We start from the raw sequence: 27,861 nt of genomic DNA, 5'->3' as shown, positions 1-27,861 counted from the left end.
GAAACATAATTGCATACTTTTATTGAAAAACAAATTTTCACAGCAATTATGAATTTCTTTAAACAGCCTTAAAGCTCTACTGACATCATAAAATAGCAACGAATGTAAACAATCAGCCGCCATATTTTATCGATAGACGCCATATTAGTTGGTGTTCTATTGTTATCTGCTAACCATATATAGACCCTATACTTCGTCACCCATGAGCGCATTCGTCGATAAACAAAGTACCTGTACTCCTCGACAAGGTGACGAAGTGCCGGTGTGTGCATAGTCCTAGAGACCGCGGTCGCATCGCGAAGAAGAATTTGAGAAGTTTGCAACAAGTCATGGCATCCAATGTAAGAGTCTTGCATAAAAATGCACATTACACTCAAGCAATAAAGAACACCAACACGCAAATGTGCTCACTTCTAATGTATTTACACTTATCATGTCGGTCATGCACGCACGCATACTCTGTGTGAACGAAATGCTTGTTTCTGACAAGCGTTTGAAAGCATTGATCGGGGAGAAGCAATTATTCGTAAAAAAAAAAGAAAAAAAAAAGGAAACTATTTTTCAATATGATGCTAACATATATTTGATAGGAAATAAATTAAATATAATCGTTTTGTATTGTAAATTTACGTGGTTATCCCATTTTTTTTTATTCTAACAAAAAGGTTAGATTTTACGCTCCAAGTCTTCTGATTATGGGAAGGGGGGGGGGGGTATGTACTTTTGTAATATCATAAATAAATAATAATCCTAGCCATTCCTAGGTCATTTTTTTTCATAACGAGAGCTATATATATATGATTTTGTGATAATAAAAAAAATGTCTGATCATTTATGTTAGAATAAACCTGCTAAATAGTATTCTTTTTATGCATCATCACAAAAGAATCAAATGGAATGTATATTTTCTGCCATATACACATGTAAACTTGCCAATGAAAAATATCTTGCTGTTATCGATACCTTCTTTTATCTTTAACAGGAACTAAATAAATATGCAATAAAATGCCTTTATTCAATAAAAATAATATGGTAAAATAATATCATTTTTCATTCATGACAGAACAGGAATTATTATCTGAAGTAAATCATAATCATATTTCAATAAACATCAGCTACATACAACACATATGCAAGCTTCATAAATATTAGATTGATGTTCAGAATACACAAGTTTTCATGTTTCTCATTTTCTACATACAAGTAGTAAGCAAACTTCATAAAAAAAGATAGATGTAAAAAAAAAAATGCATTTTCTCTCTTATCTATACCATACAAAATTAAAAAGTTATAATTACTAATATTACAGACATGGGCACCCTAAAAACTTTTACATATTGAAACTGTATTTTGTTGATACATTATAATATATAACATAACAATATATTATAAAAAACATAAACCTTTTAATGAATTCATACATCATACATCAAAACTACATGAATATTATATGTTTTAATGAGTAAATTTTAATATTTTTATTCAGCATTGTTGTCCCTGTGAAAACAGGGGGAAGTGCAAAAGTTGCCCATGCAAGAGGAGAGGTTGCACTAATTGTCGGAACCCATGTTGTCAGTTCAAGACAACATCCACAAATGAGGAAGTAAGTAAAATGAATTCTTCTCCTAGGAGTGTTGGCCATCTATTTCGATGTTCACCCTTCTACCACGATGAGGTCCTCCTAGATCAGAAGGGATAAATTTTGTAAATGTTACAATAATTGTTTCTGATTGTAGCCTGCACGCTATCACCCTTACGCCTCACAGAGCATTCGCAACTCGAGTAGGGGAAATATTCCGAGCCGAAATGAAGTCTTGGAGGCTGCTGCTAGTCCTGAAAATAGACAGGACATTGAGACACTGTCAACATTGCGAGTAAGTATTTATGAAGTTACTGTAAACGTATCATATTTAGTGTGTACGATATTTGGGGGAATACGATTTTTCAACAAGTTAGCGTGGATTTGATTTAGCGCATGTCCAAATGTACTTTTTTATCTACTTATATATTTTACATTTGGCGATGTACTTGATTTAGCGGATGCGTTTTCCACCAAAGACGCTAAATAGAATACACAGCCAAATGTAATACATTTACAGTATTAGTCTCTTATACTTTTACAGCAATATACAACTTTCCTTGCCTTCTGAAACTGTACATTACTGTTCAATGACTACAATCAGCATTTCAGTGATACTTTTCTATCAAATGATACACTTCAGATATACTTCAAGTTGTTTTGTTTTCATCCTCCCAAATTAAATAATGATATTTATTTTACTTTAGGAAACTATTTCAGAAATGAATGAGCAGACACTACGCCAAGTTCTAATTAGAGCAGTTGAAGCTGAACCAGACTTGATGAAAAGTTTCATCGAAGGTTCAAGGCAGGACAATAACCCCAGCTCAGAAATAGCATGGTGTTCATGTGGGCGATGTCAAGCATTTGATGATCCTCGCATGAACCTATGTTGTTGCCAATCTCCATGCATAACTTCAAAACCAGAATTCAGAAATCTGTGTTTGAGGCATGATGTCTTGGAGATTGCCAACATTCTGAACTGGAGTTATCGTACCAACCTTGAACCTTCATTCGCTCAATCTACATTCCGGAACCAAGCGTACAGGAATTTTGTGCTATGGCAACACAGTACCCTGGGAGCAGGCAGGAGAGTGCCAGTGCCTTCATGTGTGTGCGTGGCAATCAGGAGGAGATTTCCTCAAGCAAATGGACAATATAGGGGCTACCACTCCGCAAATTCAGACTCAGAATAAATTTTTATTGGTGAAAAACTTACTTCATTTTTTTCTGCTTTTCATTTCTGCAAGTAAAACCCGAGACCCAGGATTTGCTGATCCGGATAAATTGGCAGATATGTTGTCAAGATCTTTTGACTGCCTAGTCCTTGTATAACCCGCACAAGATCTCCCATATATTTCTTTCATGCAGGTTATAATGAGTCCTGAAAACAAATAATAAATTTTCTTTTATGCCAAAATAAGTTCTGATCATCATTTACCGGTAATACTACACTGTTTCTAGTAGTTCATATAGTCAGGAGAATAAGGAAGTATAAAAAATCACCAAAGCATGTATCTACTGGTACCTGGAATGTAGGAGTATTCTTTGATTGACTTCTTTTCATATGCAACCCACTGCTTTGTTTTCCGTGAAAAGTGGGAATAAACATAGGGCAAACCACTCTCTGTGACCTGTGGTAGCCTATGAAGATGGTTGTTATGGTCCATTACAGCTAGCATGTTTCTTATGGTGTAGGAATCATAGCTATAGGACACTCTTTTTGGAACATAGTGTAAAAGGGTATGGCTAAAAAAGTTTTCAATTGCCCAAGTTTGCCGGCAGTTGACATAGAATGCCATACTTCCACACCAATCCCTATTGGTTATTGCTTTCCTAAAATATATGTATGTGGTTACAATTATTGCTTTTTCATAAGTACAGTAATGAATATTACAGAAATGTACATTCTAGTTCACCTACCTTAGTTCTTGAAGAGCAGAAGAATTTCTATGAAGCCATTTTCTATTTGAAGATAAGGACTCCAAGTTATTTTCAGTATGATGACATCTGCAATCATAGAAATGTAATATATTATAATATTATCTTATCTTAGTGAATCATACACAATTTGATACAAATTAAATTGTCAACATTACCTTCCCCCAGGCCAAATGTGTTGGTTGGTGACATGATGGAGAATGCCAAACCACTTTTTCAATAACTTTTCTACATTCCCTTTTGATGCGCTGCAGCAGTACCAAAAATGGTTAATAATTGGACGAATCCACGGTAGTAAGTCTTTGTTTGCTGCCTTCTTGGCTATCTCTCCAAGCAGAAAGGCCAGTTTCTTTGCTTTATGCCAGATGTCTAAACTGTGCTGCAGATGTTTGAAGGGGTCAGTGCCTGTAATATACATGTAGTTATATTTTCAAAATTTTCCTTTTAGAAGTAGATATATAATGGTGAATAAATTACACACTATAATATTTCTTACAATATTATGTAAAATACATGTATATATACTTACGCATCATGGAAATTATATTTCTGCTAGCATCAGAAATTATTTCCCACACTACATACGGTGATACATTTAGAATGTAGTTAAGACCTCTCTCAATCAGGAGCCTCTCCATTTTAGGACTGTGTCGTCCAACCTCCCGAGAATCTCCAATCTCCAAATGTATGATGTGTTTTGAATTTACATCCATGAAGACAGCTGTAGACTTGTTGGCACAAAACCCTTAAATATGTTAAAAAATATATTTTTCAGAAAATGTTTTCAGTAAATTAAACAACAAGGCAATAAAATCACAGTCTGTCTAAATGAATGCCTGGCAACGTATTCAGTAAATTGTCCACAATAATGCAATAGTGTAGAGGTAAATGTAAAGACTGTTACCTGGAGTATCATATCTTACATCCACAGCCAGGCTCAGGGGTATCTCTTTCAGTTTGTCACCAATATCTTCCATGTGTTTAGTGAACACTTTCTGTACTGCAACCTAGTTGAAGAGATTTTTAGCATACTTGATGATACATTCTTTTTGACAATCATGGCACATGCACTAGTATGTTAGATGAAAATGAAAAAAGGATAACATCATAAAAATAATACTAGCAAGTATGAATCTACAATTTATATTTACCGGTAAACCTTCGAACGATAAAAAAAAAATCAATACTTGCAACATACTCTGTATTGAAGTTGCATTCTATAGAATTGTCTTGCTGATCCAATTGCAAGATTAATAAATTTTGCACCCATGTTGACCTGATCCCATGATGCTCCTGACAGAAGTACCATTAGTTGCAGCAGGATTGCAACAGCACTCCTGCCTCCATAAAATGGTGTTGAGATCCACTTTCCAACATGACCATTCTGTTTCAATAATAATCATTAGTAAATGTGAAATTCTTCAAATATAACATTACAAAAATGATCAAGTGAGTACTAAACAAATTACATTATGTATATATATAATTATATATGGGTACCTCTCACTGACAATCTAACATCCTCCACAAATTAATAACTTTTTCATAGCACATATTCAAAACTATTTTTTTTAATTTTATATTATACAATATGAGTTATTGACATATATTTATGTAAAAAATTAGGTAGTGGCCATTTATTTATTTTATGATAACTTACAGTGCAGGTATATTTATACTTTATTCCTGCTGCTATTTTCTCTGCCTCAACAATGGAGGATTGAATGATAGGATCGCCACACTCTTTACAGGTGCTCCTTTTCAATAGGTCCAATAGTTCCCTCTCCCCAACAACAAATCTTCTATCGGACAATATGTTCATCTCCTCCTGGTCTTTATCACTGTTGATTTTTAAAGAAAATACATATAGTCATATACATTATATATTTTACCAGACAATTATGATAGATATTATATATTATATATATGTGATAATATGTATATAAAAAAAATAAGGATAACATATCACTGCAGAGTGAAGAGTGTTACTTTCAAGATTGTCATATGAGAGAGAGAGAGAGAGAGAGAGAGAGAGAGAGAGAGAGAGAGAGAGAGTTATTATGCACATGTTACATGTATAATTATTTATGAGTATCAAGGATAGAAAAAGTTTAACATATTTTTATGATGTACAATGTATGCAAGCCTTACAATTTACAAACCTGGATATATTTTGCCACATTTCATTCCCTTTTTCTTCTTCATCACCATCATCACTGCCACCATCATCTTCTTCATCATGTTCATCATCAGATGATCCAAATATCTCCTTTATGATATTTTCTACTTCATCAGTATTATCCTGTAGTACATGTAATGTAATATGAATAACATGATCAATTTATTCCATATCTGCATGATGTGTAAACAAATATATATTGACTATGTTCAGATTTTTGTATTTCAATGTGGTATTTACGTAAGGTATAGAGTAAAACTGCAATCATACACGTATGTATATACAGCTAGATGTACAAATTAAAAGTAGATAGATAAATTTGGTATCAAGTCATCATGAATATAAAAATACATATTGTACATAGTATGCATCATGGTAATGTAAATAATTTGAAAGACATGGTACTTGAAAAGACATTACAAATTAATATGATACCAGAATAATTAACCCACAAGAGCTTGAAAGCTTATATTTGAATTTTCCAATGGGGGCCCTTTCCCAAAGTATAATTATATAGCTTGTATGGTTGTTACAGCACTTATATACTGGGGTGTGGTTGTAAAGTATTTGGCACTGTGTTAATTATACTATACATAGCACTATTACAATGAACAAATACTAAGCCTAAAACATACATACATGTATGATACACCCCTACCCTTTATATAATTATGTTTTCCTCTGCGTGATTATATTACTTCATTTTTTATTTTATTTTTCTTTTATTCCATGTGCAATACCCATATGAATTATCAGCTGATATATCAAATTAAAAAAAAATGTATCATGATCAAATGAATGCTTTTGGTATAAATTTTATGAATTTTCTACCTCGGCCTTTAGTGAAAAACAGTAACAGTACTTGTTGAAACTTCACATATATGTACAGTGAACTATGTGTTAGAGATAACATATAAACTTGTCACATCTTTTGGTACTAGACCGAAACATCTGATGTTTTCCTGGCTTTGAAAACAAATCTGATATTTTGTGTGATATTTTACATTGCAGAAAAACATGCCAGACATGGACATTATATAAAAATCATAAAAAGGCCAGGGAAACGTCATATATTTCGAACAAGCTTGTTAATTATATACTGCTCTTCAACTGGAAATAAGAATTTGGGCGTACATATAACCTTGTCATATCTAAGTTACTTACATACTGTTCTTCCATCTCTTCGTCTTCACCATGGATATGATCAACATTATCGTTGACATCTCTGTCAAAATCCATATTTATGACACTGCTACAATACAAAATAGAGTCTAAACTGCCATCCAAAGCAACATTTATGTTTATATAAAACTTCATTCCAATCGTGTCTATCCTAGTAAGCGTTCATCTTCTTGAAGCAATAACTAATAATTTCTCCCGTGTGTTTACACGTTTTCGATGTACTTTCATTTTCAGTCACCGCTCTGCGCATGGGCAGAGTATATCGTAAACAGTCCGTGCTGGAGGTAGACGCGTGGCTTTTCTCGGTTCGTGTTGAATTCTGTAACACTTTTACAAACTATATCTATTTCATGTTTTCGTCGTTATTTTTTCAATTGAATGCATGTAAAGGTACAGTGTAAGCCGATATGCTTTTAAAAAATAATTCTTACCTGAAATTTTGGAATTGAGAACCGATAGGTCTGTAGGTATTCGAAATAGAATTCTTCCTTGTCGTGCGCTTGGAGCCCGTGTGTTGCCTGCAGTTCTTCAACGTCAAAAATGAGTAGTAAAGTACATGTATTTTTTTTTTATTTCAGAACTCGGGGCATTTCGGAAACCTTTGCGTTTTGTCGTATGTTTCATACACCGGAAATTCTATGTATTATTTTTTTTTCTTTAGTATGCCTTTTGTATTAGCCGATGCGATCCGAACACGTTGACAATCACAGCAAAATCATTCGTGCGTGACCATTCACCTGGGTAGTACCTGGTTGGCAGATATTAGGGCTATAGAAACTAATATGGCTGACAGTGGCCTGTCGTTTAAATGACTTCAGTAGAGCTTTAATTTTGTTTTCATAATTTCTTATCAAACACAAACCACAACATGGCATGATGCTTTCTTCAAGTTCCATTATTGTTCATGCATTATTGGATTTAATTTGAATTACCGGTAAATAGTCTGTAGAACACAAGGAATATGCATGTGGATAGAGGTGACAGGTTAATCTCAGGAGCTGACCCACAAGAATCAACAGGTACCGGTAAAAGCCATGTGGTAACAAGAGGCTGTTTTGAGCTGAAATAAAAAAAAAAATAATTAGCTGTGTTTACATACATGTACTAGTAATAGCTGTGTTTACATTAACATATGCATAGTATTTCTGTAAAAAATACACTGACCATGCAGTGTAATAAGTATGACATATCCCAATACATGATATAACATTTAGGCAGTACAAGATCAAAAAATTGCATATCAAGTCATAATATAATATTAAAAAAATTTCATAGGTATAAACACTTATCAAATTGAGAGAGAGAGAGAGTTTGAGAGAGAGAGAGTTTATTACGGTACCGTACTTGTAGTGCAACAGTCAATATTTCAATTCGTAAATTACAAATGAATATTACCCACCGAACAGCGTCAAAGTACATGTACTGGTATTAGCTTCTGGTATACCATTTTTTATCAATTCTACTGTGTTTTGTTTTTTTTGGCAAATAAATTTAGCGAGGGTTTTTGTTTATTTTCTTATAAATTACATGTTTTAAAAACAATACTATGTGTAATAAGCATAAAACATGTATGAGTAAACTTAATGAAGAATATTTAATAGATTATTTTTCACAGAATGTGGTACATTACCAGAGTTGGGGTCAATTACTTTGAAAAGTAATTAATTACTTTCAAATACATTGACAATTTTATCAATTACTTGCAATTACAATTACATTGATTTTTTAAAATGTAATTAATTACTCTCAATTACTTTGATAAATGTAATTAATTACATTTCAAATACTTAAGTTTTATTTTTTTAAATCTTGTGAACATATACATATATTAACAGCATTAAGATATACAGAACTTCATGTACGGTTATGTTTTTAAAGGTTGTACAGTTCAGTTCAGATCAGATTTCCTGAAAATTTCTATAAAAATTTTCTTTAATATTAAATTCATTAAGTACCATTGAGTTCATTTTTGGTTCTGAATAATATTTTCTCTATAGTGAATTAATTTTAATTCACATATTAAAACTATGTTTATTCAGAAAGTACAACTTTCGGCAGTACAGCATATCAGTTACTGTATATAAATAATAATTGCTATAAATCACAAGAAAGAGATATTTTGACTTCCTTAAGTCTAAAATCAATGGAAGTTCTTGGGTATTAGAGGAGTTCACACCTCCACAAAATTAGATCTTTACCTTTTGCCCTGGGCAGTGTGTTATGCTGTATACACATATGAAACATTATGGGACATTTAATTATTGTATAAACAAAAGTCCGTGCCAAACATGTATACAATCTATTTATCATTATAAGACACCTTTTTTTTATATTTTAAACTTGGAAAAAGTAATTGAGATGTAATTGAAAAGTAATTGAAAATACACAATATTTTTGGAATGTATTTAAATACATTCAATTACTTGTAATTGAAGACAGACTCAATTACAAATTACTTTCAATTACTTTGAAAAATGTAATTAATTACACTCAATTACAAATACTTTTTTCAATTACCCCATCCCTGTACATTACATGTATGTCAATCTTTATAAAACTAGCGTATATTTCGTGCGCCATAAATTGCAAGTTTTTTGTAAATATCATTTACTTGCATGATAGGTATATAATTATGGTCTAACCAAAATTTTCTTCATAAAGCTACAGCTGTATGTACCACATATATGTTTTGTCACAAGTATACATTTAAAAAAAAATACCCAAATTCCAACAGTTGAAATAAACTCAACTCATTCTCTGATAAGTTCATTGTGTTTTGTGCGTGCATATCTTATTTGTCTGCTGCAACAGCAGCCAATCAGCGGTAAGCTGAATCCACAAAAAGAAAGTTTGTGTTTTAGGAGCGGGTAAATTGTTTATGCGACACTGTCAAGAAAACCACACCAAATAATAACAAGAAACATAAATATTCACTTAAATGTATTGTGTTGTAAAGTAAAGGTTTTTAACACTTATTGCATCTTGCAAAACATGTGATGACCCTTAATCATCTGTCATATATCTGATATACATGTATATGTAAAAGATGGGAGAAATAACGATAGAACAAACTGGGATTCGAACCTGGCCCTCTGAATCTCTAGTCAAGTGCTCTACCAACTGAGCTACATGCATCTGGCACCGGTATTCAAACCAGTCTGACCGTCACATTCCTCCCCCCTTAAATGATCTTCACCCTTGAAGATCACCCCTGGCAGGATCGAGTTAACCTGTTAGTTCCAGGGGTTGGTCACAACACCAATATTGTAACAGGATGGTAGAAATAATGAAGGACCAAACCGGGATTTGAACCTGGGCCCCCTGAATCTCTAGTCAGGTGCTCTACCAACTGAGCTATCTGGCACTGGTATTCACACCGGTCTGATCGTCACATATATAAAGAATTATTTTAAACAATGTTGTTCAATAAAAAATAACACTCGCAACCTTCAGTTTTTGTCTGTAATTAATCAATATTGGCGTGCGACCAGTTCTCGCCGAGTACCATTTCTCACCAGTGCATTGTTACGTCATTTTATCAACACATAAAATTACATACGAAAATATGATGTAACAGTGCACCAGCAAGAAATGGTCCTCCGCGAGAACTGCTCGCACGCCAGTACTGCCAGTAGTCAGATTAAAAAAAGAGAATAAAAAATTACATTTAAAACATTAACAAATACAATTTAAGTACACATCATAACTGCATGCTAAACAAGAAAAATTATGTGAACTGGTAGAATGGTACGCATAGTTCTAACTTGTAACCTACATGTAGAAGTACATGTACCGGGTACCCGTTGGTCTGCTAAACCTCTCTAATGATACAATGATCGGCATCATAAAGATATTAAAGGCATGTTTTAACTCTGAAGTCTGAAATATACAATTTTATTTACTTGAAGTTATGTCTACAGGGTATTCATGACTACATTTGGAGTCTTCTGCACAAGAATATATGATATGTTTCTAATTAGACCCTGCTTTGAATTTTGAGTTGAAAATTCACAATCTGTTATTTTTTTAAATAGATAAATTCAGTTACCCTTTCCAGTCCCCCATGAACCTCGAGCGAGTCTAAACATCCATGAAATATGTAAAAATTACACGTTAGTAAACAAACACCCACATCATAACAAAAACATCTAACAGTGTGCACGTACTTACATGTACATCTATACTATATACTAAATTTTAACCAGTTAACAAGAAACTTTAAAAGGAGTAAAAGCCTCACCTTCTTCAGTTAACATCCTCATAAATCACACACTTTAATGTCCATCTTTTCTCCTTTATTACTCGTAGCTTATCAACGGCTGATCGTCGACAGAAGTGTGGCTGTCAGAATTTCCTCGTAAACGATTCACACGAGAAAAATATCCTCCTTAAACAAATATGTAGTATTGTTCCCTGTGCATGTTCATATGTTTCACAGTAAATTGAAAATGCATGTATACACCGAAAGAATACACAACTTCTCTTCTGCATTACGGCTCTCTTTTTTCTACAATGCCGTTCGTTACTGTTTACATTCGGCGCGCGCGCGGGGGTTACATACAGGGGCGCCCCGACAAATAGTTGCACATAGAACGTTTAAATAATGTGTGTTCATTGAATTCATAAATGATATAGATGAAAAAAATGAAATTGAATCACAACAATTTATCTAAGACGCAACACAACGTAATGCAGTAAATGCCTGGGCCTTAAAGTGGCATTTGTTCGCTTGTGTGTCTATGTAGACATATTAACTCGTTCATGTACGATTCTCACATATTTGTTTTATGAAATTTGAAAAAAAATATAGCACAGAACTTGTTTAATTTGATACCAAATGACATTATTTAATATATTAACAATGACTGAATTCATTTTTTTTCATTAAATGATAATGATTTTTGCTATCAGAAAAATACGTGTATGAGCTGCTGACCCCTAATTATAGGGGCCAGCCCTTTTTTCTTAATTTCAAATGAAAGCTCTCATTATTCTAAACAACTTTTGCTCTATATGTATTAACAAAATATTTTTAGTTTAAAGGTTATTATACAAAGAACAACAAAATTTCAGACCCCCCAAAACCTTATACTTTACCGGCAAATAGCTTAAAAACTAAAAAACATTTTGCCAAACTTTTCATGCCAGCAAAACTATACAATGTTACCAACAATTCTGCTAAATTTCATGCAACTATCTTTTGTAGTTCCCGAGATCAACTCTGGACAAAAGACCCCCCAATTTTCAATTAAAGGGCAATAACTCATAACCGGAAGTGAATTTTAAAAATTTGAAAAAAACGTCTCGAGATATTAACATTGTCTACATACCCTGAAAGTTTCATAACAATCAGACAACAAATGTACGAGAAATGGCCTACACAAAATTTGCGGATAAAAAAAAAAAATAACTAGAGCAAAGCTCGTTGCAAAGCAACGAGTGGGTTTTCCGCTAATGTCGAAAGCAACGCTAGAAGTACGTCTAAGAAGCAGAGTTCTTAATCTAGTAACAAAGAAACCTAAGTACAAAAAGATAAAAAAAAAACGAATGATTTTTGGTACAACTTAACATAATCCGAATGGTTTTAAGCACGACTTAACCAAAAACCCTTAACCATTTCAAGAACGACTTAACAAAAAAAACAATGTGTTTAAGTACGACTTAACAAATTTGACTTCATTTTAGGTACAAGTTAACTTTACCTTGAACTAACATCTTTTTTCTTAACCCAGAATGCAAAATTAAAATTTACGTAAAAAATCAATTTTGTTTAAAACATAATTCTGAGCAACTTTTCCTCTTCACTGCTTTTCAAAGGGTTGACCTTTCGTACTGTGTGCTCGTTGCGTCATTAATTGTCAGAAACTTATCGATGTAAAGTTTACTTTACTGTACCTCTGTGAATATTTTCTATGTAAAATTACTATGAACCAGACAACATTGAAATGGTGAACATTTCAAAGGGCCCCGCTTATGTTATTTCAGAGAATTTTGCTTTGACCTTGACCTTTAACTTGAAATTTTTCCAGCTGGCATAGAACTTTTAATTCAATTTCATTCCCCCTAACATACATGCATTTTTGTTCAATCTGACCAAGATTAAGCATATTTGGAAAATAATCTACTGTCTAAAACTAATTTTAAAAAGATCTGCTATGACCTTCACATTGACAGACTTGGTTCAAGGTCACTGCACGCCATTAACCAATAAACTCTGTAAAGGTAAAATATTAGCCAAATAGGGGCTAAAAGGAGAGTATATCTATGCTCTTAAAATATGGATTTTTGTGTGTTCTGATATGACCTTGACTCTTCATCTACAAATATCATTCGAGGTCATTGCATATATTTTGATCAAAGGCATCATGTGGGTGAAGTATGAGGCTGAATGGAGCAAAGGGAGAGAAGATATACTCCGGACAAGGATTTTTAAAAATATAATTCTGCTATGACCTTCACAGTTTCTTTTCACTGAAAATAGGTTCAAGGTCACTACACACCCTTTACTCAAAAGCTCTGCTTATGTGAAGTCTGAGTCAAATAGGGGTTAGTAGAAAGTATATATGCTCTCAAAAAAGGATTTTTGCATGATCCGATATGATCTTCACCCGTTACCTAGAAATTTCATGCAAGGTCACTGCACATCGTTTAACCATCGAGACACTCTGCGAGTATTAGCCAGATTGGACCAAAGGGAAAAAAGATATGCCCCAGACAAGGATTTTATATATATAATTCTGCTATGACCTTAACCTTATACCTAAAAACATGGTTCAAGGTCACTCGGCATCCTTCAACCAAAGGAACCTTGTGGATGAGGTATGAGCCAGATTGGGCCAAGGGGAGAGAAGCTATGCTCCAGTCAAGCAATCTCGGATGGACAGACGGACAAATTGATTACTAGAAGGCGCCCGCATAAACATGCCTTTTTACCTAATTTAAAATAGTATCCATGCTATCTGCCCTTGGTGAATAGTCATCAAAACCATTCATCAGCAGAATTTGATTTCCCTCCTTTTTAAGGTGGTATGGGACATCTGTCGATATTAATGTGGATTAAAGTACTATATAATTGAAAAATTTTCACCGGTTTAGAATTTTCAAATTTTACAATATTTAACTAAAAAATAGCTTTTAAAAATATTTGAAAAGGTAAAAATTGTAAAAACCCCACGGGATTCGAACTCATGACTTACAGGTTCCTAGTAAACCCTCTAACCCACTGCGTTAAGGAGTTAGGTGACCATTTTTGAAAAGAAACGACATGTACTTATATAATTACACTTTATTTTATTGTTTATTTCGATAAACAATACGTCACAACATGGAAGTGTCCCATATCACCTTAAACTCGGAACACCTCTGACCTAATAAGATCGCCGCATTAAATACAAAGTTTGATTTAACTCTAATTTGTTTATCATCAAGAAATTCTGCATCGCTGACAAATAAAGTTTTCTTCTGTATAATGAAATACCAATTAACTGACTATTCGGACAATAGCAAGTTTATTGTCCCACTCCACAGCAACTATTTCCCTTGGCTTTGCCTCATTAAATAGTTGCTGTCTTGGGGGACAATAAACTTGCTATTGTCCTCATACCCAGTAAATACTAAATAGGCATATAATATCCCATCCACCTACATTTCATGTTATATAACCTCCCGTTTGTAACCTTCAATTTCACTGTAAAGTCAACACATCTGTCATAGCCGCAAGTTTCACAATTTATTTCTGCTTCTCATGTACTTAAAATTAGGGGCCTTAATATTGCTTACCAATTCCAACAAGAGACATCCCTCTAACTATTGATAATCATTAAAATTCATTTCATGAATCTACGCAACAATGATAAACCTTCAAGTACAGTCACTCTCAATTTTACAAAAATATTGATGATACTTTATCCGAAACTGTTCCTTGTACCTTTAACTTAGTACACTAACATTTTTATGAAAAGACGGTTTGTCTTAGAATAAGAAAGCTAAAGCAATTCTGAGAAAAAGAATACCACATATTGCCAATTCCATTGAGGTTTAATAAAAATATGGCCATTTAAGTGAACCCACCATTTCCAATTTCCTTTAGTAAACACAGATTTACAGGGTTCTCCATAGTAAAACATCTTTACCTGACCTTTTAGAGGTCAACTGTTGTTCAACCACCTTTAAAAAGAAACCTTATACAATACAACATATGCCTACATGATATAATCATGATAAAAGCTTCACATCACTTAGAAATACCCTTACATGTATACCCCCCCCCCCCCCCAATCTTTTGATTTTCATAAAAAGTCATGGTTTGAAATGTTTTACCTAATTTTATGAAATGTGTGGCAATTTCCTTGAGTAATTTCTCACACATATTTGAAAACAATCATCAATGATTCTAAAATTTGATCTTTATTTGTTTATTGTATGATTTGTACCATTTTAATTAACAAATAGACAGCTGTCTTGCTTGTGATTTCTTGTTTTCATGAAAAAAGTAAGCTAACAATCATATTTAGTGAATATCTAATCTATTCTGATTTCTAGTCTCCTTCTAACCATGCTAAAACAGTAAGTTACAACCTACAAGTTAGACATCTGCCTTAAATTAGAATTAAATTATAACACACCCAGGTAGCTGGAGACAGAGTTGATTTCAATGAAAAATGTTCAAATTTGACATGTTTTTCTACTTTTTTATGCATATATACCTTAGAAAGGTAGAAATAGGTTGTTTCTTGTTCATTTCAAAAGTAATTATCATAGCAGATGTTATTTCAAAGTCAAATGTACATTTACATGTCCTACATGTAATCTTAAAGCTATACACGCTATAATTGGCGTCAATTTTGAATAAAGTGGAAAATGTATGTGTTTGATTACTAATAAAAGTTACCTTTATTCTGTTAATTATAATGCTCAATTCGATCGCGTAACAAATATATCAAATATTAAACAATAAAAAATATTTATTTTCCTGCCAGGAAAGTAATGCCTCCTCGTGAATATCAATCTATCACGTGATATCGACAGCTAAATTTAGCCTATCATACCAAAACTGGTGAAGGGTCAACATCTTCATAATTGTGATAGTTTCACAAAGGAAAGGATATTTTCAATAAAGCATAAATTTGTCCGATATACGAGTACAAACAAAAGAAAAAAATACAAGCCTGTGAGTAGATATGAATACTTCCTTTAAAAAAATGACGTAGACCTGTGTTTTTCCCCTATGTGCTATTTATAGATCCTATAAGTGTTAATGCAGAAGTAAGGGTATCGTGAATGGCAAGCGTATTTTACTCATTATACATGTATGTATTTCAAATTAACAACTGTTAAGCATATCAAAAATCAAGTTGGATATTTAATTAGGCAAACAATAACGACCACCTAGTTCTCCGCGGACATGCGCAATGAGGTCGGTTTGCTCTTCCTTCATCAATATTCATGAAAAGGTATAGTTTCCTGGCAGGAAAATAAACAATTAAAAATCTATATCTTTGTAACGAGATGGAATTCACCCTTGTAATTTACAGATTAAGGATAACTTTTATAAGTAGACAAACACATGCGTTTTCACTGTCATTCAAAATTGACGCAAATTATAGCGTGTATAGCTTTAATACAGACAATTAAATAGAGGGGGGGGGGGGGGGGTTCAATTATGTAAACACATCTAAATATCTTTATGAAATAAAAAATAAAGGAAACATAATTGTATACTTTTATTGAAAAACAAATTTTCACAGCAATTATGAATTTCTTTAAACAGCCTTAATTTTGTTTTCATAATTTCTTATCAAACACAAACCACAACATGGCATGATGCTTTCTTCAAGTTCCATTATTGTTCATGCATTATCGGATTTAATTTGAATTACCAGTAAATAGTCTGTAGAACACAAGGAATATGCATGTGGATAGAGGTGACAGGTTAATCTCAGGAGCTGACCCACAAGAATCAACAGGTACCGGTAAAAGCCATGTGGTAACAAGAGTCTGTTTTGAGCTGAAATAAATAAAAAAAATAATTAGCTGTGTTTACATACATGTACTAGTAATAGCTGTGTTTACATTAACATATGCATAGTATTTCTGTAAAAAATACACTGACCATGCAGTGTAATAAGTATGACATATCCCAATACATGACATAACATTTAGGCAGTACAAGATCAAAAATTTGCATATCAAGTCATAATATGATATTAAAAAATTTTCATAGGTATAAACACTTATCAAATTGAGAAAGAGAGAGAGTTTGAGAGAGAGAGAGTTTATTACCATACTTGTAGTGCAACAGTCAATATTTCAATTCGTAAATTACAAACGAATATTACCCACCGAACAGCGTCAAAGTACATGTACTGGTATTAGCTTCTGGTATACCATTTTTTATCAATTCTACTGTGTATTTTTTGTTTGCAAATAAATTTAGCGAGGGTTTTTGTTTATTTTCTTATAAATTACATGTTTTAAAAACAATACTACGTGTAATAAGCATAAAACATGTATGAGTAAACTTAATGAAGAATTTTTAATAGATTATTTTTCAAAGAAAGTGGTACATTACATGTATGTCAATCTTTATAAAACTAGCATATATTTCGTGCGCCATAAATTGCAAGTTTTTTGTAAATATCATTTACTTGCATGATAGGTATATATGGTCTAACCAAAATTTTCTTCATAAAGCTACAGCTGTATGTACCACATATATGTTTTGTCACAAGTATACATTTTAAAAAAAAAATACCCAAATTCCAACAGTTTAAATTAATAAACTCAACTCATTCTCTGATAAGTTCATTGTGTTTTGTGCGTGCATATCTTATTTGTCTGCTGCAACAGCAGCCAATCAGCGGTAAGCTGAATCCACAAAAAGAAAGTTTTTGTTTTAGGAGCGGGTAAATTGTTTATGCGACACTGTCAAGAAAACCACACCAAATAATAACAAGAAACATAAATATTCACTTAAATGTATTCTGTTGTAAAGTAAAGGTTTTTAACACTTATTGCATCTTGCAAAACATGTGATGACCTTAATCATCTGTCATATATCTGATATACATGTGTATGTAAAAGATGGGAGAAATAACGACGGACAAAGTGGGATTCGAACCTGGCCCTCTGAATCTCTAGTCAAGTGCTCTACCAACTGAGCTACATGTATCTGGCACCGGTATTCAAACCAGTCTGACCGTCACATTCCTCCCCCTTAAATGATCTTCACCCTCGAAGATCATCCCTGGCAGGATCGAGTTAACCTGTTAGTTCCAGGGGTTGGTCACAACACCAATATTGTAACAGGATGGGAGAAATAATGAAGGGATTTGAACCTGGGCCCCCTGAATCTCTAGTCAGGTGCTCTACCAACTGAGCTATCTGGCACTGGTATTCAAACTGGTCTGATCGTCACATATATAAAGAATTATTTTAAACAATGTTGTTCAATTAAAAATAACACTCGCAACCTTCAGTTTTTGTCTGTAATTAATCAATATTGGCGTGCGATCAGTTCTCGCCGAGTACCATTTCTCACCAGTGAATTGTTACGTCATTTTATCAACACATAAAATTATATACGAAAATATGATGTAACAGTGCACCAGCGAGAAATGGTCCTCGGCGAGAACTGCTCGCACGCCAGTACTGCCAGTAGTCAGATTAAAAAAAGAGAATAAAAAATTACATTTAAAACATTAACAAGGACAATTTAAGTACACATCATAACTGCTAAACAAGAAAAATTATGTGAACTTGTAGAATGGTAGGCATAGTTCTAACTTGTAACCTACATGTACAAGTACATGTACCGGGTACCCGTTGGTCTGCTATATACCTCTTTAATGATACAATGATCGGCATCATAAAGATATTAAAGTCATGTTTTAACTCTGAAGTCTGAAGTATACAATTTTATTTACTTGAAGTTATGTCTACAGGGTATTCATGACTACATTTGGAGTCCTCTGCACAAGAATATATGATATGTTTCTAATTAGACCCTGCTTTGAATTTTGAGTTGAAAATTCACAATCTGTTATTTTTTTAAATAGATAAATTCAGTAACCCTTTCCAGTCCCCCATGAACCTCGAGCGAGTCTAAACACCCATGAAACATGTAAAAATTACACGTTAGTAAACAAACACCCACACCATAACAAAAACATCTAACAGTGTGCACGTACTTACATGTACATCTATACTATATACTAAATTTTAACCAGTTAACAAGAAACTTTAAAAGGAGTAAAAGCCTCACCTTCTTCAGTAACATCCACATAAATCACACACTTTAATGTCCATCTTTTCTCCTTTATTACTCGTAGCTTATCAACGGCTGATCGTCGACAGAAGTGTGGCTGTCAGAATTTCCTCGTAAACGATTCACACGAGAAAAATATCCTCCTTAAACAAATATGTAGTATTGTTCCCTGTGCATGTTCATATGTTTCACAGCAAATTGAAAATGCAAGTGTACACCGAAAGAATACACAACTTCTCTTCTGCATTACGGCTCTCTCTTTTCTACAATGCCGTTCGTTACTGTTTACATTCGGCGCGCGCGCGCGGGGGTCACAAACAGGGGCGCCCCGACAAATAGTTGCACATAGAACGTTTAAATAATGTGTGTTCATTGAATTCATAAATGATATAGATGAAAAAAATGAAATTCAATCACAACAATTTATCTAAGACGCAACACAACGTAATGCAGTAAATGCCTGGGCCTTAATGTGGCATTTGTTCGCTTGTGTGTCTATGCAGACATATTAACTCGTTCATGTACGATTCTCACATATTTGTTTTATGAAATTTGAAAAAAAATATAGGACAGAACTTGTTTAATTTGATACCAAATGACATTATTTAATATATTAACAATAACTAAATTAATTTTTTTTCATAATATGATAACGATTTTTGCTATCAGAAAAATACGTGTATGAGCTGCTGACCCCTAATTATAGGGGCCAGCCCTTTTTTCTTAATTTTAAATGAAAGCTCTCGTTATTCTAAACAACTTTTGTTCTATATGTATTAACAAAATATTTTTAGTTTAAAGGTTATAATACAAAAAGCAACAACATTTCAGCCCCGAAAAAATCTTAAACTTTGGCGACAAATAGCTCAAAAACTAACAAAGAAATTACCAAAATTTTCATGCCAGCAAAATTATAAAATGTTACCGACAATTTCGCAAAATTTCATGCATCTATCATCTGTAGTTCCCGAGATCAACTCTGGACAAAAGACCCCCCAATTTTCAATTAAAGGGCAATAACTCATAACCGGAAGTGAATTTTAAAAATTTGAAAAAAACGTCTAGAGATATTAATATCATCTACGTACCCTGAAAGTTTCATAGCAATCAGACAAAAAATGTTCGAGAAATCTCGTGCACAAAATTTGCGGGAAAAAAAAAAAAATAATAATAAGAAACAGTAGAATAACAGAAGGGTTTTCCGTTGAAAAACGGAAAACCCTAATAATAAGAAACAGTAGAATAACAGAAGGGTTTTCCGTTGAAAAACGGAAAACCCTAATAATAAGAAACAGTAGAATAACAGAAGGGTTTTCCGTTGAAAAACGGAAAACCCTAATAATCTTAATTTTTTTCCCGCACAATAATAGAAAGGTCTTCCGTTGGAAACGGAAGACCTTAACTAGCGTTATTTAAAACTTAGTTTAAAAGTTTCACATATGTCCATTCCAAATCCTACTTGTCACTGCATATGATTATTGTATTCCATTTGGAACATACCCTATGAAACAGTAAAATCATCTGGATATTTCAACGATCGTTTTCAGATTTAGGAATAAGCATACAATGTATTAGTATACGTTAACACAAGCTGTTTAAAATGGACCAACTAGATAAAAAAAACCACACTCGAACATTTTTAAAAATAACAGAAATTATAGCAGTGACCAATGTTTTCCATTAATTTATGCGGTCCAAAAAATAATATTAAAATATAAATAACGAAATACATGTATATATAGCTAAAAAATATAGTACGATCTATCCATTCTCTCAAATAAAATAAAATAAACTATACGAATTTATTACGTAATTTTGATCTACTCTTTTATGCATGTGAATGTAAAAATATCATACAAAATTTTAGTACATGTACATAGACAGTACACTACTTACATTCTATTTACACGTTTTACTCTTTTTTCTAAGATGTTTCTAGGTGAATAAGGGAATGAATTTTTACATTCATTGAAAAAGTATATATACATTCGTCTCATATTGAAATTTAAAGAATTTAAATAAACGGTATCAATTAACAATTACCAATATGATATGAAAGTGGCTTACATGTACATTGTTTCTTAAGATAAGTCAACTGCGATATGCTAAGAAAGTTTTGTGAAACAGCTACGACAAATCTTAGGAACTTCCTAAGTTATAACTTAGGCATATCTTAAGTTTTATCTTAGGAAACATCTTAGGAAATCTTTGTGAAACGGGCCCCAGGTCTTTTCCATTCACTGCTGTCACTTGTTATCCATTCACGCTGTATGTCGTTACCAACAATGTGTATGCGTGTGTGGGTGTTAAATTTTGAACGAGGAAATTAATACAGCAAAGAAAAGAACAAGTTTTGGCAAAACACTTGAAAATACTCGTTTCCCAAAGACGGCGGGAAAGATGATCAACTTTACGAACTGCTTGCATTTCCGTAGAACTACAAGACCATGGTTGTATAAATATAGGCACATTTTACATGACAGCCTATGATATAATTATCATTGACAGACAGTAAACTAAGGTCATTAACCGGTGTACAGATAGCTTTTATCAGCGCGTTAGTTAGAGCGTCCTCTGCTACTCGTGTTAACAAAACAGTTTCACAAAAACAATCAAGGCTAGGTCCATTTCTTTTACAACAATGTATTTAGTGATTTCTTATAACCGTGTTATTTTCTGACCGACTCTTCTTTACTAGATATCAAACAGTTTCAAAACATGTCTGTGCAAAGATCTAGATAAACTGTCAGTATGTGTATTACAACATTTTTAAAACGGTGTGTAATTTCACGATCACGATCTGAACGACCGTTCCGCTTAGTTGTTCTTTGTGCTTTTTTAAAATATGTTCAATGGAAATGCATGCACCACAGAGATATTTAATTGGTTGCGGGATTTAGATGACATGTGGTACGAGATATCTCCGTCCAATGTTGAAAAAAAAATTGTCAGTTTACCAGACATTTCTTTGTTGATCCTCAATGACGCCAGATATCTTGTATTTAAAAAGCATATTTTTAACCTTTTTGTTCTTAAAACTTTGTCGAACAATTTTACAAAGTGAAGTACATGTATTCCCATGATATTGAAAACTATTTATAGTGATTAGCATGCTATTAAACTGAAAACATTATAGTTTGTTAAATCATCTTCAAAAGTGGTACATCTCGGACACGTAGCATCGAATATCGTTTATGAAAGTGGCGGGAAGGGGCAGACTCATCCAAAAAATGTTGACAAGCAAATCAAAAAAATCCCAAATCTTCAAAAACCTAATGCGTGGGGGGAGGGGGCTTAGTATATCTTTTTTCTTCAATTTTACTCTAAATTTTCCCATTTTCGTTCCAATTTTTTACATTCTCCAAAAAAAGTGTGGGGGGGGAGGGGCCAACTCCTTGATAATATGTAAAATTAAGAAAATTAGTTGCTGCGAGAAAAAGTGGGTGGGGGGCAAGAAAACCACTTCAATATGCAATCTGCAAATAAACAAAACTAGGAACAAAATGCGACACAGCTTTTATTATGCATATACCATTCAATCTCGAAGAAACTACAGTATAATAAATAAATTAAATATTAAATTAAATTAAATATGGTACTGAACAATATTGTAAACATTTATTAATTTTTACCAAATATCTCATCTCTTAGAGACGTTGGTTTGGTTTTTTTCCCCTGAGCCCAAAAGGACAAATAAAACTCCAGGAATATTTGTTTTTCTACATTGCATATACAATATGTATAATGGATCACATTTCATCACATTCACAGATTAACCTAATACATGTATTTGATATCACACTGGGAATAAACCTAGATTATAGATGCAAGGACGGAACGCAGTGGTACTGCAATGTACCTATAGACTAAAACGTGAGCTGTATACATAAATACGATAGCTTACATGTAACATGCCTTTTACTCATGAACTATGCCAACCATGACAAAAACATATGTGGCAAATTTTATGGCATATTAATACTATGTTGCACACCAAAATTGATATTGATACATCAACTTTCTCTGAGACGCTCACTTAAGGCGGTGTGTACTTGTATGTAACTAAACAGTGAAAGTCGTTACAAACATTAATCAATTGCAACTTGTTTTGCTGTTTTCTGCTCGACTACATATTATAAGGAAAGAAAAGTCTAAATTGTTCAAACCGACTTTACATTGAGTTATCACTTCTTGAGTGTATTTACAAACACGACAAAAATTGTATGAAAAGTTCATTGAGAGGTTTTTTTCCAGAAATGAACACATGGTACATTTTTTCGAACCTAGGTTGGGTCATATGGATCAATGAAGAATTGACCCATCACCTACCTACATGTTCATACCTACACGTCAAAACTATGAGGTCAAGGTAACATGGATAATACCGATGTTTAATGTAGGAATAGTATTTGGTTGAGCGAAGAGAGGACTTCATGGGACAAAAATTAGGGAATTTCCCGGGGGGTTTTTAATGTCCAAAATTAAATTAAACGGGAGATTATAATCTTTCATTTTACTTTTACTTGTATGATTTTTTTTTATAAAAATCAATTTTAATTTCTGATGAACTAATAAAAAATAATGTGTGCAAGAAGCAAATATGTGCTTCCTATATGAAGCTATTCAAGAAATCTTTGTTAAACCTCGGGGAAAATTTTGTAGAATGTTGAGTTATACAGACGTGGATCATCAAATCCATGATTTGCTATCAAAGAGTGAAGCTTATCAAAATTTCTCAAATAAGTGTTGTCAAAATGAGTATTATTTGTAGGTTTCACGTGAAGTTTGCGAAGAATGATTCCAAGATAAACGTCATCAAAGTTCAATGGTAGTACATACGGGAATATTTTCTGCATATCCTTAATGATAGCCATGTGAGCTATCATGGAACTTCCGCCGACGTACGGTGGCCAATAGTCAAAGGGATATTGCTCCCATGAGATGTACCATTTTGAGCTGGGGTTACGAACTGGTTTTCCCTTGATCGCCATAGATCCTGAGAATAAATTCTTATCAGTTTTATTTTGTTGTACTTTAAGGTAACTTGCTAGGTTATCAATATGAAGAAACATGTCATCGTCATCAAAATACACGTGTTCGATATGACTGCAGTGTTCGACCACCCAATTGAAGGACATAATAGTTTTGTACGTGTTGTTAAGATAAGAGTCAGTGAAGTCCTCCTGTATAATATCACGATTCTTTGCATTCTCTTGTAACACCTGCTGCTGCACCAGTTTGTTATATCCCAGAGCGAACACCACAGCGAAGTTGTTGGCCTTTGCCTTTGGTATCCAAGTGTTTCGTAGAACATTTCGCAATTCAAAATGAGGTGCGGCCGACTTGACTACAATGATGAGACTAGCATTTTGTGCTTGGTGGCAAATGTGATCAGCTTTTAGAATGTACTTAAACGGATGTGGATTCACAACTGGCAGGTCCAAGTTATTGTTATCTATTTTCTGTCTGAAATCTACATTTATCGGCGGATATCGATATTCCGTTTCGTAGGAATAAAACCGAAACTCGATAATTTCTTCATTAGGAAATATTTGAGGCAATATGCCCTCGACCGGTCTCCGGTTGTAACTGTGTTGCTGGACAATTGTAGTTCCAAGTGTTGTAAATGCTGCTAGGAAGAATATGAACAGGAACAGGATGAAGACAATTTTTCGCCTCAAGAACTTGACTATGTGTCTGTCCCATGACTTCAGCGAAATCCTCATCGCAATTCCAAATCAGAGGGATGCTTTCATTAGCCAAGCATCTGAAGAAAAAATATAACATTTAAAGTTGATTATTTTGATATTTCTTTGTATAGTCACGTATGTTACAACGCACTTTGATCGGAAGGGGGACACTTTTTCTCGCAGGAAATGTTTTTCTTAAATTTGCATATAGAAAATTGAATTATTATAGAGTTGCCCCCCTATTATAGAGTTGCCCCCCCCCCTACTCTCCAGTTTCTTTTTGAAAGCATAAAAAAAATTGAAGTGAAAATCAGAAAATTTATTTAGAGAATTTTGTACTGCACTCGCTTCGCTGAGGTTTAACGGGTAATAATTGATCTTTGTTGAACATCGAAATGAAACCAAATATTAAAATAAACCAAAATATCAAGTTTATTAATTTAGATAGCAAATGTCTAAAGGTGACAATTTGCTTTTAGCGTTTGGTTTTATTTCGTCGACAACTAAAGTCACGCTAGTAAAGATAATCTCTAAATACAAATTATAAATAGTTACTTAAGGGACATCTGTCGATATTAATGCGGATTAAAGTACTTTATAATCATAATACTTTCACATCTTTTAGAATTTTTAAATGTTACAATTAATATTATGACTTACATATCCGTAGTGAACCTTCCAACCCACTGCGCTACGCTGTTAGATAGCAATTTTGGAAAGGAAAACTTTTTATAAAATTATTCTTGATTTTATTGTTTATTTCGATAAATAATACGTCATAACATGAAGGTGTTCAGTACCACCCTAATTACTTATGGGCGTGGATAAAATGAAACGAGCAAATAACAATCAGTATGATTAGCGTTTAATAACAATTGTATAAATTATGTAATTAAAATTCACTCGGGTGCCAGGTTAAGATGTCCAAACACGTTGAATTATGTAATTAAAATACTTAGCTGACCTCTATGAATTAAAAAAAATCAGATTTGGACATATTACGACATTTAAAAGTTATTTTCTTTTTTCTTTTATTTTTTCTATCATTTTAAAACGTATTTACAGAGTAGTTTATCAGCAACATTTAATATAAATTAAATAAACACAAAATATATATAGGTAAAACATTGAGATATACACGAAATATGTACACAGAGCATAAAATTCTGTAACAAAATTAACAGTAAATTCGAAGCTATAAGTTAAAGTAGGGATAATTCCCCTCCCCCAACACACACATTAGGATTTCGTTGACTTGCAACTTTCTTTTTTATTATTTTTTTTTTGTCAAGAATTTTTGTATAAGTCTGTCGCCCCCCCCCCTACACTTTCAAAAACGATGCTACGTACCCGCTTTCTTATAAAATCTTTCATCCTTAAATATATTGATACTTTTATAATTTAATTATGGTTGTAACGCGCTTTCTGATTGGCTAAAAAATTATTTTATATCGTATAAAGAATGTTGCCTACGTCATAGTAAGACTAGTTCAAGTTCAAGTTCTTTATTCCAAGAGACAAATGTCTCATAGGTTATACATATGAACATATACATATTAAATAAACAGTAAGAAAAAACAAAGTGTACATAATCAATTTGGATAATTCACATGGAGAGTTCGTTGCTTGTTTGCATAATATAAATATTTACCTAAATTACACAGTTCTTTAGTATTAGAGGTAGATAATAACTGTATAACTTTATAGACACTTGGTTTTCGGGAGTAGTATTTTTTAATATACTTATCTCTTAAACTACAAAGTGATGGACAAATAAGTAAAAAATGGAACTCATCTTCAATTACATTTAAGTTGCAAGATTCACATTTTCGACAATCACGTGTTAAATTATCATACCTCCCTGTTTCAATCTTTAAGTCATGTGAGGACAACCGTAAGCGTGTAATTAATTTACGATATTTTACATGAATTGGTTTCTTTAGGTAAACTTGTAAACAAAAATGATCAACAACATGTTTATATAATATACATTTTGATGCATTGCTTATATCGTTAACAACTTTTTGTTTAAAGACATCACACATTCTATTAAATATAATATCTAAAATAACAGACTCTTTCATAGTACTTTGATATAAATCGGCTAAGCCTAAGATGGACAATTCTTTCCTGATATTTGAAATCCATATGTCATTACTTTTCACCATGTCTTCGTAGCATGCTTTTAAAATACAGTTTTTACTGTTTCTCAATTTAAACCAGTATTTAAAATTTTTTTGTTTCCTGAAAATCTCTAATGGAAATCTACCTACTTCATAATAAACTGCACTGTTGCAAGTATTTTTTCTGACACCCAAAACCTTCTTACAAAAATTTATATGAACTTTTTCTACATCTTGACCTTTATGGAATCCCCAAATTTCAGCACCATAACTAAGTACACTTTTTACATAAGTATCAAAAACATTCAATTGAGTTTCAACATTAAAATTCAAATCTTTCATTTTACTAGATATGCTGAACATTGCTTTATTTCCCTGTGCTGCACAGTGCTTTTGTGTAGATAAAAATTTACCATTGTAGTTAAACAACATACCAAGATAGTTAAATTGATTCACTACTTCTACGTATTTGCTATTGTATTCCCATTTTTCATTATCTTTAACACATTTTCCGTTTCTAAAAATTACAATTTTGGTTTTTTGTACATTAACAGATAACTTCCATTCATCAGTATATCTGTGCAATGTGTTCAGCATATCCTGTAAACCCTCGGGCGATTCTGCCAAAAGGACAGTATCATCAGCATACATAATTAAAAACATATTAATCATTTGTAATTCAATTGATGTACAATTACTATTTATAAAATATCTTTCAAAATCATTAAGGTACATTGAAAATAATAATGGAGACAATATTTCACCTTGTAGAACTCCAGCTGAGATTCTAAATGTTTCTGTAAATATACCTTTATGTTTAACACATGCTCTTACATTCTTATATAAAGACTTAATAATACGTAACAATTTTCCTCCAAAACCCTCCATTTGCAATTTATACC

The 27,861-nt window shown here is 32.9% G+C and overlaps 3 protein-coding genes and 1 long non-coding RNA gene across 8 annotated transcripts in view; 1 reads left to right on the top strand and 3 right to left on the bottom strand.

Annotated features, from left to right (window-relative positions):
* Window positions 1-994: 994 nt before the first annotated feature.
* LOC136275447 (uncharacterized) lies at window positions 995-7,713 on the bottom strand. The gene is made up of 11 exons (XM_066084718.1): window positions 6,864-7,713; window positions 5,683-5,822; window positions 5,181-5,361; window positions 4,719-4,904; window positions 4,425-4,527; window positions 4,050-4,265; window positions 3,679-3,925; window positions 3,503-3,589; window positions 3,108-3,415; window positions 2,799-2,963; window positions 995-1,833 (listed from the first exon to the last, which is right to left on the bottom strand). The coding sequence occupies exons 1-10, from the start codon at window positions 7,014-7,016 to the stop codon at window positions 2,800-2,802; spliced, it is 1,785 nt and encodes a 594-aa protein (XP_065940790.1). The 5' UTR covers window positions 7,017-7,713; the 3' UTR covers window positions 995-1,833; window position 2,799.
* On the top strand, window positions 1,467-2,797 carry LOC117686383 (P2X purinoceptor 7-like). Its single transcript, XM_066084719.1, has 3 exons — window positions 1,467-1,603; window positions 1,737-1,874; window positions 2,287-2,797. Exon 3 carries the CDS (start codon window positions 2,302-2,304, stop codon window positions 2,773-2,775), a length of 474 nt encoding a protein of 157 aa, XP_065940791.1. The 5' UTR covers window positions 1,467-1,603; window positions 1,737-1,874; window positions 2,287-2,301; the 3' UTR covers window positions 2,776-2,797.
* Window positions 7,714-16,590: 8,877 nt separating the features above from the next.
* LOC136275448 (uncharacterized) lies at window positions 16,591-19,594 on the bottom strand. Its single transcript, XR_010714011.1, has 2 exons — window positions 19,144-19,594; window positions 16,591-16,887 (listed from the first exon to the last, which is right to left on the bottom strand). It is a non-coding gene; the product is annotated as an uncharacterized lncRNA (long non-coding RNA).
* A 3,051-nt stretch (window positions 19,595-22,645) lies between these two features.
* The window catches only part of LOC105345084 (beta-1,3-galactosyltransferase 1), a 46,171-nt gene continuing 40,955 nt past the window's right edge, over window positions 22,646-27,861 (bottom strand). For 4 of the 5 annotated variants that reach the window (XM_034447268.2, XM_066084496.1, XM_034447262.2 and 1 more), the window contains one exon: window positions 22,646-24,913. In XM_034447268.2, coding sequence (XP_034303159.2) covers window positions 23,784-24,872 — 1,089 coding nt within the window. In that variant the 5' untranslated portion in view covers window positions 24,873-24,913 and the 3' untranslated portion in view covers window positions 22,646-23,783. Of the gene's footprint in view, window positions 24,914-25,496; window positions 25,516-27,861 lie in introns of those variants that run through there. The other variant, XM_034447282.2, reaches the window with a different exon arrangement.

Source organism: Magallana gigas, chromosome 5 (genome assembly GCF_963853765.1).
Source record: "Magallana gigas chromosome 5, xbMagGiga1.1, whole genome shotgun sequence".
In the NCBI taxonomy this organism is placed as follows: Eukaryota; Metazoa; Mollusca; class Bivalvia; order Ostreida; family Ostreidae; genus Magallana; species Magallana gigas.
This window is presented reverse-complemented; position numbering and strand designations above follow the sequence as displayed.